The following is an 11,667-nucleotide window of genomic DNA, read 5'->3' as shown; positions in this document are numbered from 1 at the left end:
CACTAAGTGGACAGAGGAAAGCATTCCCAAAGCGCGGCTGGTGAAGGCGTCCCAATTAGAGACGAACCGACCTCAAGCCTAGAAGCCAAAATAAAAGAGGAAATGAGGACGGTTCGTATTGAGGCGGCTGTCGCTAACCCTATGGAAAAAGGGGAATAGCTCGTCTTCGCTTAGCGTAGATCCAGCCCAAGCAAGCAATAGCGCGGGCCTTTAGAGTGAGAAAGAAAAAGGGGGGTACGGAGGTACGAAGTTCACTTGGAAGTAGTCTGGTAGCAGTGGGTGGTCTTCAAATCTGGGCCCGATGCCCTGTCCACAACCTTTGCGGGGAACCCAACCAAGCGCTGAAAAGGTGCCAATTACCCCTGACGCTACCCACGGCCCCTGAAGCTAACCAGCTTAGCCCTATGCAGCCGGCCAGGAACCAACGAATAATCATGGCCTGTCAACTTGGCACCATTCTCACTCTTGCTGCATTGAGCAAACAGTGCTAGTTAGTCACCTCGCGGTGATATTGGTATACGAGGCAGTGTAAATTTGGATGGAAAGACTACAGCGTATCAGCGCGTGCGTGATAGAATGGGGACTGCAGCTGTCAGCCGGCTGGTGTGTGCTCAAGTACAGTACGTACGCCGTGCTCAACGGTGAGTAAATCGATGAAGCGAAGCGCGTAAGAGAGTACCGAGTCAGTCAAGACTCAACAACACTCAGCACAGCAGCGACACGCCCAATCCAATAGCAATTCCAATCCAATCCAATCCAATCCAATAGCATTTTACAATTCCTGACCGTCCTCCTATCTCGAACGGTACGGTAAATTTTCGGACATTCTGCAGCCGTACTCCGTACACACACGTGTAGACTCTGTAGAGTAATCCATTGAATTTTCCCAGTCCAGTCCAGTCCAGTCCACTCCACTCCAGTCCACTCCAGTCTAGTCCGCGGTCACCTTTTGCATCACGTTTTCGCCCACTTAATCTCGAGCTACTTTTGCATTTCAGTCAGCCCACTGAGCCCCATCCCAGCCAGCCCAGCCAGCCTCACACGACGCTCAACTCCGGAGCTTGTCTCGGAATGTAATATCCGGGCCGTCCAAGGAGGTATTGGAACCAAAAGCTTCAAATCAATCGCACTAGTCCAGACTTCCAGGCCTTGCCCCTATGAGTATCAATTTCCCCCTTCGTATTCCGTATCTGCCTAGGGCCTTTTTGCGCTGACTCGTTTCCTTCCTTCCTCAACGCTTCAGCGGTTTTGAGTGCAGCGCAGTGGACCAGCGGTTCGTTCGTCTTCGTTTTCTTTTTCCCCCAAGCACCAGTCACCAAGGTCGATGAGGGATAGATGGAGGGAGCTCAGTTGAAAAATATGTGTGTTCTTTTATTCTAACACGGATTCGTGGTTTTTCATCATTGCTTAAAGGGCGACAGCGGCCTCTGGACGGACACTTTCATCACTTCGTCCTGTTTTTTCTTCTTTTTGGAACATCTTGGTGTATCAAGTATTTCCATGTTGAGCTTCTAATTATATACTGGGTGGATGGTGTTACCGCTTCATGCCAACGTCGTTCATTGTGTTCAGTGAAATGCGTAACAGCGTTCCATCGAGGCCATTAGTACGTACGAGGTACTGGTATCATGATTCGCGATTCCACTGACTGCTGGTGTGGGGATTATGTGTTCAGCGTGAGGATGTTTAGAGTTGTTGTATGAGGTGGCATCTTTCAAGTCAATCATATCATACTGCCATCTCATGCAACTCACTCCTGCCCGAGAGTGAGGTAGCGTAACGCAGTGCAAGTGACGAGGCCGCTCCTTTCTCATTCTCATGGAACCTTTGCAGATTTTGATCTGTCGAAACAACAAACTGTCATTCCAACATTATAAACATTAATAACTTCATCCTTACAGCTTTCATTGCCGACCCACATTCTCTCGCTCTTACATCTATCCTTACTCAGACATCCGATATTGCAGACCTACCTCTCAGTTCGACAATGTCACAATCACGGCTCCTAGGTTTCTTGACGGATACACCGTGCAACAGACAATTTGTTCCAGACGCGAAGGAACAAAGTGAACGGGAAGCAGAACGGGCAACAGTTACATTTCCTTTTCGACCTACCGTGCCAGATTTTCAATATAGGACTCCATTAGTACAGCGTACAAGTCCTCCACCATTGGCAAACAATCACGTTGCCCCCGCGAGGCATAATCCTCCACCTACACCTCCACTCGCTGTAGGAGATCAACAAAGTGCGTTTTCCCGACAATCAAGGCCGGATGATCCAGCATAGGAAGCTGCATGTAACACAGGTCTATATGCTGATGGAGGACTGATCCACGTCCTCGGTGAACCGATCCCCCGATCCAAGGCACACGTCCAGCCAAATATTTCGGGCGCTCACCTTCGTTCAACGAGACTGGGCGGAAGACTGAGACCGAGTGTCCGCAAATGAATCGCCATCTCGTGTGTAGCCAAGGGATACGCTGCATATATACCCACAGCAAAGTACCATGCATGGCTGCTGTCCAAGCCCCTTTGAGCGGTCAGGGAAGTAGGGACGTTTTTGATGGGAGAATGGCTGTGAGCCAGTATTCAACACATGAAGCACCTGTAGCGCCACAGACACCGTTGACACATCGAGAACATCCTTCGACCAATCACCGTCAGCTAGTTCAGATCCAAGCGTGGATTATTTAACTAATGGCCAGAGATCGACTGATTGTGGCCGTTCTAGATCTAGACAACGTTAGTCTGGCTTTCGTATTGAGTTTTTTCTTGTATTGAGAAAGTGTTAGGATAGTATGTGAGACGTTGTCATCTTGTGACCCTTCCAGCAGCGTTTTCGTCTTAGCTCTTACATAGAGCTATAGCGAATACAATACCACTGTTCGAAAATAGCAATCCCTCAAGAGAGCTTGAAACATTTGGGCAGACGCTGTACTGAATCTTGCTTAGCCTGGGACCGAAAATAGCGCATATGCCACTGGAAAGTGCAACCGTTGGGATGGAGATTTCGATTTGATAGCTTTGGCTTCAAAGCATCCAGCATCGACATGTTTATCCGTCGTCCGCCCATGATATTTTGACTGCATGCATTTATAATCATGCACCTGAGGATATATCTATGATGCATCGATCTCCAGCTTGAGATGTCCACGATATTTTGGTTCGACACTCGATTGTATATATGCAATGCAATCCGTAAATGGTGGTATGCCACGGACGGTCGAGACTGGGTCTTCCCAAGATCAGGCAAGGTGGCGTAGGGATAGATAGGCAGCTGAGCTGGGTATGTGCATGATTCGAGATTGGTGTTGATTCGTATAGTAGGTAGGTAGGTAAGGTGGCAGAGGGAGGTTATCTTGGTTGTCTTGGTTGTCTTTAGAGGCAGAGGGATGCGGGGCGACGGAGTTTTCACCGGGCGCGTCGTGGCACCTGTAGGAGTACAAGTAAAAGGAAAAGGTACCTTGTGACGTTATTATATACCTCGGGATTCGCGGACTCGGACTCCTCCTCCGATGCGATTTCTCCTTGGCTCGCAAGACTGCGTAAATAGAAAAAGCAATACGGATGGGGTGGCTGCCTTTATTTCTGTCCACAGCAGGGAGGAGGAGTAGTACAGGACTGTGATGGACGTAATCGACGTATGATAATATGCATGACGTATTTGGAGGGGAGGATACGGAGATGCCTCCGAGATGACACTGCGCGTCGATTGGAACGTCAAGTCCTGTTGCTTTTCACTACCTCATCTTTTATTTACGGTAAAATAAAATGTACCCATACTTACTTGCCTTATACCTATAAGCTTCTAATATAATGGGCTTGTATATTCTCGTTCTGCTCTGGTTTGGTCGTAATTTGTCTTGTACCTAAGCTAAGGTACGTACCATTCCTTCCCTCTGCTCCGCTCTGATGGTATTTCAACTTCTCGATGATGACTTATCCATTTTCTTGTTTCTGATGTTTCTTCCACGGGGACGCCCGCTGCTAGGATGGTAGGTAAGTATGCGGAGTAGGATCGCCAGCCATCTCCAGTAGAGCGGCACATCCGTCTAGTGACGTAGACCCGAATCACCCCTCCCCCACCCCCTCCCCTTCTTGTACTCCGTACCTATATGCCATGGAAGATTCATTTGACCTGCTTGCTTGCCTACCTGCTTGCCTACCTGCTTGCCTAGGTACCTACCTCCCTCACAGTACACCATACTCTTGTCTTATCTTCTTCCGTGACCTATGTACAGTACACAGTACAGTACCTACCCCCCCCCTACCTGCCTCCGAATTCCTTCCAAAACTCAAGTGACATGCTCCCCACGCTCGTGCCACTACATCCAACAGTCTAGGTCTGCACCTCATCTGCACCTCATGTTTTCCCCGAGAACAGTCCCTCTCCAGCATCATCTCGTACTCTTCTGAGTCCCTTGTTGCACCTCAAATAAATAAAAAAACACCTGATCCAAATCTACCCTACCTACCTACTCTCTACTCCTCAGCTTTCGTCTTCGTAGGCGAAGGGGGTTAAATACCTTGGACATCCAATCGTCCTCAAAGCCCTATCTCTCGCCCAATCACCACCTACTTCCACTCCATGCTCTACCATCCAGCATTGACTATCTCTGAACCTATCGTCGTGGCCATTTTGCAGCTATAATACGACAATTGCGACTTTTTTACTTGCATCTTTACTCGTACATAGGTGGATCATTGATTACGCTTCCTTCTATGCCCACGCAAGATACCCGTGCTCGTGGGAAGCGTTCACGAGACGACGTTGAAGGGCGCTCGGGTAAGGACGAAACATCGCACAATTTCGATCCATTCGAACCTGCGCGAGCTTCAGGGCCAACATCTTTCGATATCCAGTCCCGGGGCTCTCCAGAGCCTACCCAACATCAACATGCCGAAGCTTCGAGTAACGGTGGATCTGCCGTACAGCCGCAATTGCCCCTGCTCAACGCGCCTTTGGGAAAGGTCGCCATTCCCCAGCTAAAGCAATCCAGAAAACACGAATCTGCTTCAACAGCTTTCAAAAGAGGGAGGACTGCCCATGCATGTGATAAATGCAGGAAGTCAAAGTCAGGATGTACTGGAGAACTTCCTTGCCTGAAATGCAGAAACGCTGGGTTCCATTGCGTGTACGGAGATGGAAAACGGGACAAAGATCGCAAGTATGGCCCCCATATCCCCCGATTGATTGCAGGCTAACATCAAAGGAGGAGACTCTCGAATCTGAGCAAAGAGGCCGACTTCCTAACGCGGCATAACCATGATATAGTTGAAAGATTGCGACGCATCCAGCGTGCAGAATTGTCCAAGGAGGAGATGAGAGATGCGATTGATAATATTCTAACTATGGTATGTCCAAGCCAACTATGAGAAAACGTGCTCATCGGACACACAGAGCCCTGTTTCAACAGCAGGCGAAAGCGAATCTCGACACACGGTCTCGCCGGGCGGCGAACTATCAGAAGGCAGCGAAGAGGAATATGACGAGGCAGAAGTCGGCTCAACAGGGGCTATTGATGCCATTAATGTGGATACAGATCAAGATGACAACAGAGCTACGGGTCTTGTAGGGAAGTCCTCTGCCGTTGCTTGGGCGAAGCGCACTGCCGAAGAATGTCGTCTGGGCGACAGTAACCCAGCAGCTATTGGCAAACGGGACAACCTCTTCGCGCGAGCATCCTATTACACTGAGGACGCCGATTTTGAAGAAGACAAAGTAGGTAATGTCGACATGTTTGAATGGCCGGATCCAAGAGTCGCAGACGCGTTGGTTCGGTCCTACTTTGATCACGTCCATAAGGCATTCCCAATCGTGGATAAAGCAGCTTTCACGATCAAGTATACCCACTTCAGACCTGGAACAAGCGATCTTTCGCCAGAAGACTTGCTATGGCTTGGCACTCTGAATATAGTATTCGCAAACTCTGCATGGTTTGCACATCTGACAAAGAGCCCGCGTCGAGGACATCACAATGATCATTTGCTGTATATAGCACGTGCCAAATTGTTGTGTATGGGTGAAAGCATTTTATACCAGGATCCACGCGTCTCCACAGTCTGCGCTCTAGGACTATTATGTCTATATTATGTTTCAACGTGCCGACTAAACAGGTATGCCTTTTTGAACCAGCGTCTACTTGCAGAATATTGATACTTTCAGAGCTTGGACAATATGCGGACTCGCAATTCGAGACGCCACGACTCTTGGGTTGCATTTGCGCAGTGAGGTCCCGGAAATTTCTGATGTGGAGAAGGAGCATCGAGTCCGAATCTGGTGGTCGTTATATGGCCTTGAATGTTCACTGAATGAGAGCACTGGTCGACCAAGCTGTGTTTCTGATAAAGATATCAGCGTACCGCTGCCGGTAAACATCAACGAGGAGGATTTCCATCTAGGCCAAGTATTATATGACAGGACGGGGGACGTTCAGAGTCCTCAAATACTACCATGCAATCGTCAAGACTCTAAAGCATCTCGGGGTAAGCATTTTCCAAAATGTTCCTGCCAAAACTAGCTAACCTTTCGCAAATAGTGCGTATAGCCACAGGAGTAAAACCACTTGCATATATGTTCCCCATTCTCCAGCTACAGATTACCACCTCCACATATTTCATTTACCGTACCCAACTCTCGATAATTGCCCACGAAATCGTTACGCAACTCTACTGCGCATCGACAATCAAGGAGAAATGGAGCAACGTCCAAGATATCATCCGTGGAATCGATCATCGACTTGAAGCTTGGAAAGAGAATCTACCTATCGAATTCAATGTTGACTTTGACACCGTCAATGAGCCGGACTGGAACGATCCCTGGCTGCTCCAGCGTACTGGGCTTGCCATGCTCTTTAACAGCTCGCGCATGATCCTCTTCCGACCTTGTCTTTGCCGATTCGAAGGCCGCATAAAAAACCAATCCGAGTCGTCGCAAAACTTTTCTCAAAACGCTGTGGTAGAATGCATATCATCTGCACGCAAGATGATATCTCTACTCGCCTGGTCGGCGACTAGTAACGAAAAAATCTACACCATCCCTCCGTGGTGGAATATATTGAACAACCTATGTGAAGCACTTTCCATTTTAATGCTTGAAATGGCCTTTCAATCGCAACACATGCCAAGCGAAAGCACACACATCCTGGAAGATGCAAGGAAAGGGGTTAATTGGTTAGCCATGATGTCCGGGCAATTTATATCCGCACGAAAAGCCTGGGAGATCTTCGATAAACTTATCAGACTGGTAGCGCCCGTCATCCACCCCTCAATCATCGATATGCCCACGGAAGTCCCTATTCCTTCGGGCTACCAGTGGCGACGTGGCATGACTTGTGGATCTCAGAAAGGGTTCCAATCACAGACGCGTCTTCAGAGGCAACCTCCCGTGGACCTTACTGAAGGCCACCTTCGTCAGTTTCAGAACACGCAACCTATAGTCTCCATGCCGGCGGCACCTCAACCTCCATATTGGACACCACCGCAGCATGCGTCCACGTCATTCCAGCCTTTTACCGGAACCTACGATCAAGGATACTCGGGAATGTTTGGTAATCCCCTCGATTATTCTGAGGCTATAAGCCGATTCTCCAACATCGGTGCTGTGCATGGGTTATACGACGACCCATGGATGCATATGTTTAGTGAGGATGGAGGTGGAGGTGAAGGTGCTCCGGGGGGCGGTATGAATTTCGGTACATCATCGAGTGACGAAGAGAGAAGGGATATCATTGCACAGCAACAAACACTACATGATCCACCAGTCTATCTCCAGTACGGTAGTATGGGAGGAAGTACTGATGCAGGGTCTCGACAATTTCCGGGACCCGGGTCTGTGGAACAGCAGCAGAACAATGAACGGTTGCAGAGAGACAATACCAGTTCTTACAGAATGGATTTTGGCTTCTGAGATGAGATGAGAACGGGCAATACGTGTATTGTATAATAGTCTGCACATTTTAGGTATAAGTAATGAGTTTTGAATAGATAGATACGATACTCCACAGCACAGGCGACATGATAGATGAAATGAAATTCAGACGCCTTAAAGGTATCTTCTTGCACTCCAAGTATCCTATCCTATCCTATCCGCTACTACCTTACCACCTTGGAGGTGTGGTATGAATGATCGGGGGAAGGGGGGGAGTTCTAAGCGCCAGGCTAGGTCACGTTACTATATGTATTTCGCCGCGCGATTCCTTGGCAGTTAGGGATGGGATTCGGGAAAGGCTCTAATGCATGAGGATGGGGCTCGGAGACGTGGATCCGTACGTGACATGCATGTGTCGGTGGCTTGAATGGCGATAAGCTTAGGTACAGTATGGTAGGTAAGAGGTAAGAGGTAAGAGGTGTAGGAAGTACTGTAGGTAGGTAGGTGGTACATGACCACAACTGAGATACGAGTGAAGGAGGTAAGTGGGAGATTATAGATGAGGTAGGTATGTATTGTATATATACTCGCGAATGATAATTTCAATAGACGTCTGGATGGAGTACTGTAGGTACTGTGGGTCACTGTTACTGTACTGATTAAGTTGATCGCCGGTAGGGTAGGTTCGGAGCAGGTAGCTGCGCTTCCCTAACCTGAATCCACCAACGTTTATCGCCCACCACTCAGCCGTGCCCGTGATCACTTTCAAGTGGACATCACTTCCATACGGTATTGTCATGATTCCCTGGCAGAGTAGCCGCGCCGCGCCCGGTATTGCATTATTTCTTTCCAAGCACGTACACACACCTCTCCTATCCATACCATAATCCCATCCCTTCTCAACGAGAGCGCATTTCGTCTCCGTCTCCGTCTCGTCTCGTCTTGTCTTGCTTATCTGCACCAGTGCGGGCCGTACTGCATCGATAACCATCAACCCCACTACGCCTTGTGATGTGAGACCGGTCCGGTACCACTCGTTCTCGTTCGAATGTCGCAGCCAAGGCGGCGCAAACCCTGTTCTACAAATTCATGATGGGACCTGCCTTGGCCAATGTCCAACATCCAGATGGACCTGTGCCGTTGGAATACAATGACGCCGACTACTTTCGCGAGGTGCTACACCTAGAGGATGGCCTGACGGAAGCTCTCCTTGAAGATGCCCTCGTACAAGACGCCAAGTGCCTCGGCGTCTCGATACCTGCCATTTCTGCAGAGGAGGATCAAAATGTTGCTTATAATTCAGTGCGCGAATCTGCCGTCACTGTGGCATCGCATCATGCGAGGACATCTTCCTCTGGATCGCAGGGGAGCAACTCGACTGGAATATCATCGACTTCTTCGCATGAGCCGTCGGACAATGCCGCAGGGCCACAAACGAAGAGAAGGTTGATCGCAAAGAAGAGCCTATCCTTTTCCGAGTATACGAAATATATCGCAAACACCGAGGCGCAAGATCATGCTCTGAGAGGATCCGTCTATCCCCCAATCGCCCCCTCGCCTGCTCCCTCGCTTTTCTCGGTATCAACGAGACGGTCTCTGAAGAGTTTTAAGCGTTTCAAGAAGGATGTCCAGGCCAAGCTTCGATTTAGGAGGAGTTATGCATCCCCGCCGAGTGTAAAGTAAGTAGTGCCAAAGGCGTATCGACCACGGCTGACAAGATAGCTCCTGTGTTTGCTGTCGAAACGAATTTAAAAAGAGCAAAGCATTACATACCCTTCCTTGCAACCACAATTACTGCGAAGTCTGTCTCCGAGTTTTGATCACGCAAGCCTCAAACGATGAATCCAAGATGCCACCGCGATGCTGCACACGACCTATACCTGGGACGATTATCAAGTCAGTTTTGGAGAAAGAAGAGCAGCAGATCTTTATAAAGAGCGTTCTACAATTCAGCACTCCATGGGAAGAACGAGTTTTCTGCCCAAATCCAGCATGTGGCGACTTTATACCCAAACGAAGCAAGATAGACCCAAAGCACCCGTTTGAAGTTGTCTGTCGGAAATGCAGAACCAGGGCTTGCTCGACTTGTAAACGCCCTGCTCATGGTTTTGGACATGATTGCCCAGCCGATTGGGAACTGGATGCCGTCCTGCAAATGGGGGAGAAATCTGGCTGGCGACGCTGCTATAAATGCCGGACGCTCGTAGAATTGACCCAAGGATGTAGTCATATAACTTGTCGGTGCAAAGCGCAGTTCTGCTATATCTGCGGCGCGGTCTGGGATCCTGTGGTCGGCTGTCCAAATTACTGTAATGGCGAAGAGGAGCTAGAGCGTCGACGATTGGAGGAAGAAGCACGTATTGCAGAACTCGAGGCCGAAAATGCTGCTAGAGAGGAAGCCGAACGATTAGAAGCTGCCCAGAAAGCTGAAGCGGAAGAGAGAACTTTGCAGAGTCGAGAGCTAAACGCATTAAGAGCACAACAGATCAATGAGAGGGAACGCTTTTGTGCTTTCGAAAGGAAGATGAGGTGGATCATGTGGACGCGGCTTGGGCAGGCCAAGCTAAATATCCTCGATCAGTACGATGAGATGCATGCGAAAATGAAAGAGCGACATGCTAGAACGGCCGCCCACCTAGAAGATCGACAAGTCAGCGCAGAGATGGAACTCCGGGAAAGCCATCAGCAAGCCGAGCGCAGTGTACGGATCCGTCTCAGACACATGGAAGCATACTGTGATGGCCTTGGCCGCAATGCCAGCGGAAGCAATCCTGCGCGCGTAGTCACTGAACGCGATTTACGGGAGCTGGACCAGCAGTACAACGTCCGGGATGATCTTGAGCGTCTGCACCAGAGCAAGATCAACGTGATGCGAGACAAGCAAGCCAAGCAGATGGAATTACTCTTGGTGCGTCAAGAAGACGAGCTGGAAAAGTTGGCAGCTAGACGAGGCGAAGAGCTGGAAGCTCTGGACGAGAGTTTTGCTAATGATGAAGATGGATTCACAAGGGTTTTTCATGAGAGGCAAGTCAGGTTGCGGCGTAGATGGGGGATTATTGAAGAGATGTTGAGGAAGACGTTGGAGATGGAGCAGGGTGTCAAGTTTGCGGCTATCGCTCCTGTTGAGTGGCCGCAGCCGGGACCTAGTAAACATGATGATTTGGAGGCTGTTCAAGAGTAGGACGAGGGAGGGGGGAGGGGGGATTGAAGTTACGAATTTCACGACACTGCACACACACTTTAGCGGACGGGACTACATATCATCTCGTCACATGTCAATCTCGCGACGAAGGCAGGCAAGCCATTCCGTTTGTCCGGTCTCGATCTATATATTCTCATATCATATCATACCCGCCATTCTGGCTCTCGTTTTTAGTTCGTTCTTTTGTTTTGGGGGCGGGCGCATTAGGCATGCATGCATGGATTTGGAGCTTGGGGTATTGCATTGCATTGCATTATACGCATAACGATGACGGTTTCGACGGGGTGTACGCATGAACTAGTATAGAGAGCTCTTTCATCTCATTTCATCTTGTTTTGTTTTGGGGGAATTTGATTCATTATAAGGGGGGGAGCTGGGAATGAGATGGGGTTGGAGTAGGTGGAAGGAGGGAGTGGGGAAGGGAGGAAAGAAGGGCGTTTGGCGCTTTGGATGGATGGATTGATTGCTTGTTATTATACCCAGTGTTTGATTTGATGATGATAGGAGGCGGGTTTTCATATGGGGATCGGAAGAGGATGGTTTATAGGAAGGATATAATACATACATATTATACATAGAAGTAATATCATATTAC

The 11,667-nt window shown here is 49.0% G+C and overlaps 2 protein-coding genes across 2 annotated transcripts; both read left to right on the top strand.

Annotated features, from left to right (window-relative positions):
• Positions 1-4,722: 4,722 nt before the first annotated feature.
• Positions 4,723-7,909, top strand: LHYA1_G007738 (putative transcriptional regulatory protein; the record flags this gene model as incomplete). Its single annotated transcript, XM_031152665.1, has 5 exons — positions 4,723-5,168; positions 5,214-5,355; positions 5,402-6,117; positions 6,167-6,486; positions 6,540-7,909. The coding sequence occupies 5 exons, from the start codon at positions 4,723-4,725 to the stop codon at positions 7,907-7,909; spliced, it is 2,994 nt and encodes a 997-aa protein (XP_031002695.1).
• A 1,053-nt stretch (positions 7,910-8,962) lies between these two features.
• On the top strand, positions 8,963-11,051 carry ARI10 (putative E3 ubiquitin-protein ligase; the record flags this gene model as incomplete). Its single annotated transcript, XM_031152664.1, has 2 exons — positions 8,963-9,549; positions 9,593-11,051. The coding sequence occupies 2 exons, from the start codon at positions 8,963-8,965 to the stop codon at positions 11,049-11,051; spliced, it is 2,046 nt and encodes a 681-aa protein (XP_031002696.1).
• Between the last annotated feature and the right edge of the window lie 616 nt (positions 11,052-11,667).

The sequence above is a fragment of the Lachnellula hyalina genome (genome assembly GCF_007821495.1).
Source record: "Lachnellula hyalina strain CBS 185.66 chromosome Unknown contig00156, whole genome shotgun sequence".
Classification (NCBI taxonomy): domain Eukaryota; kingdom Fungi; phylum Ascomycota; class Leotiomycetes; order Helotiales; family Lachnaceae; genus Lachnellula; species Lachnellula hyalina.
Note: the sequence above shows the minus strand (reverse complement) of the source record. Positions and strands in the feature narration are given on the sequence as shown.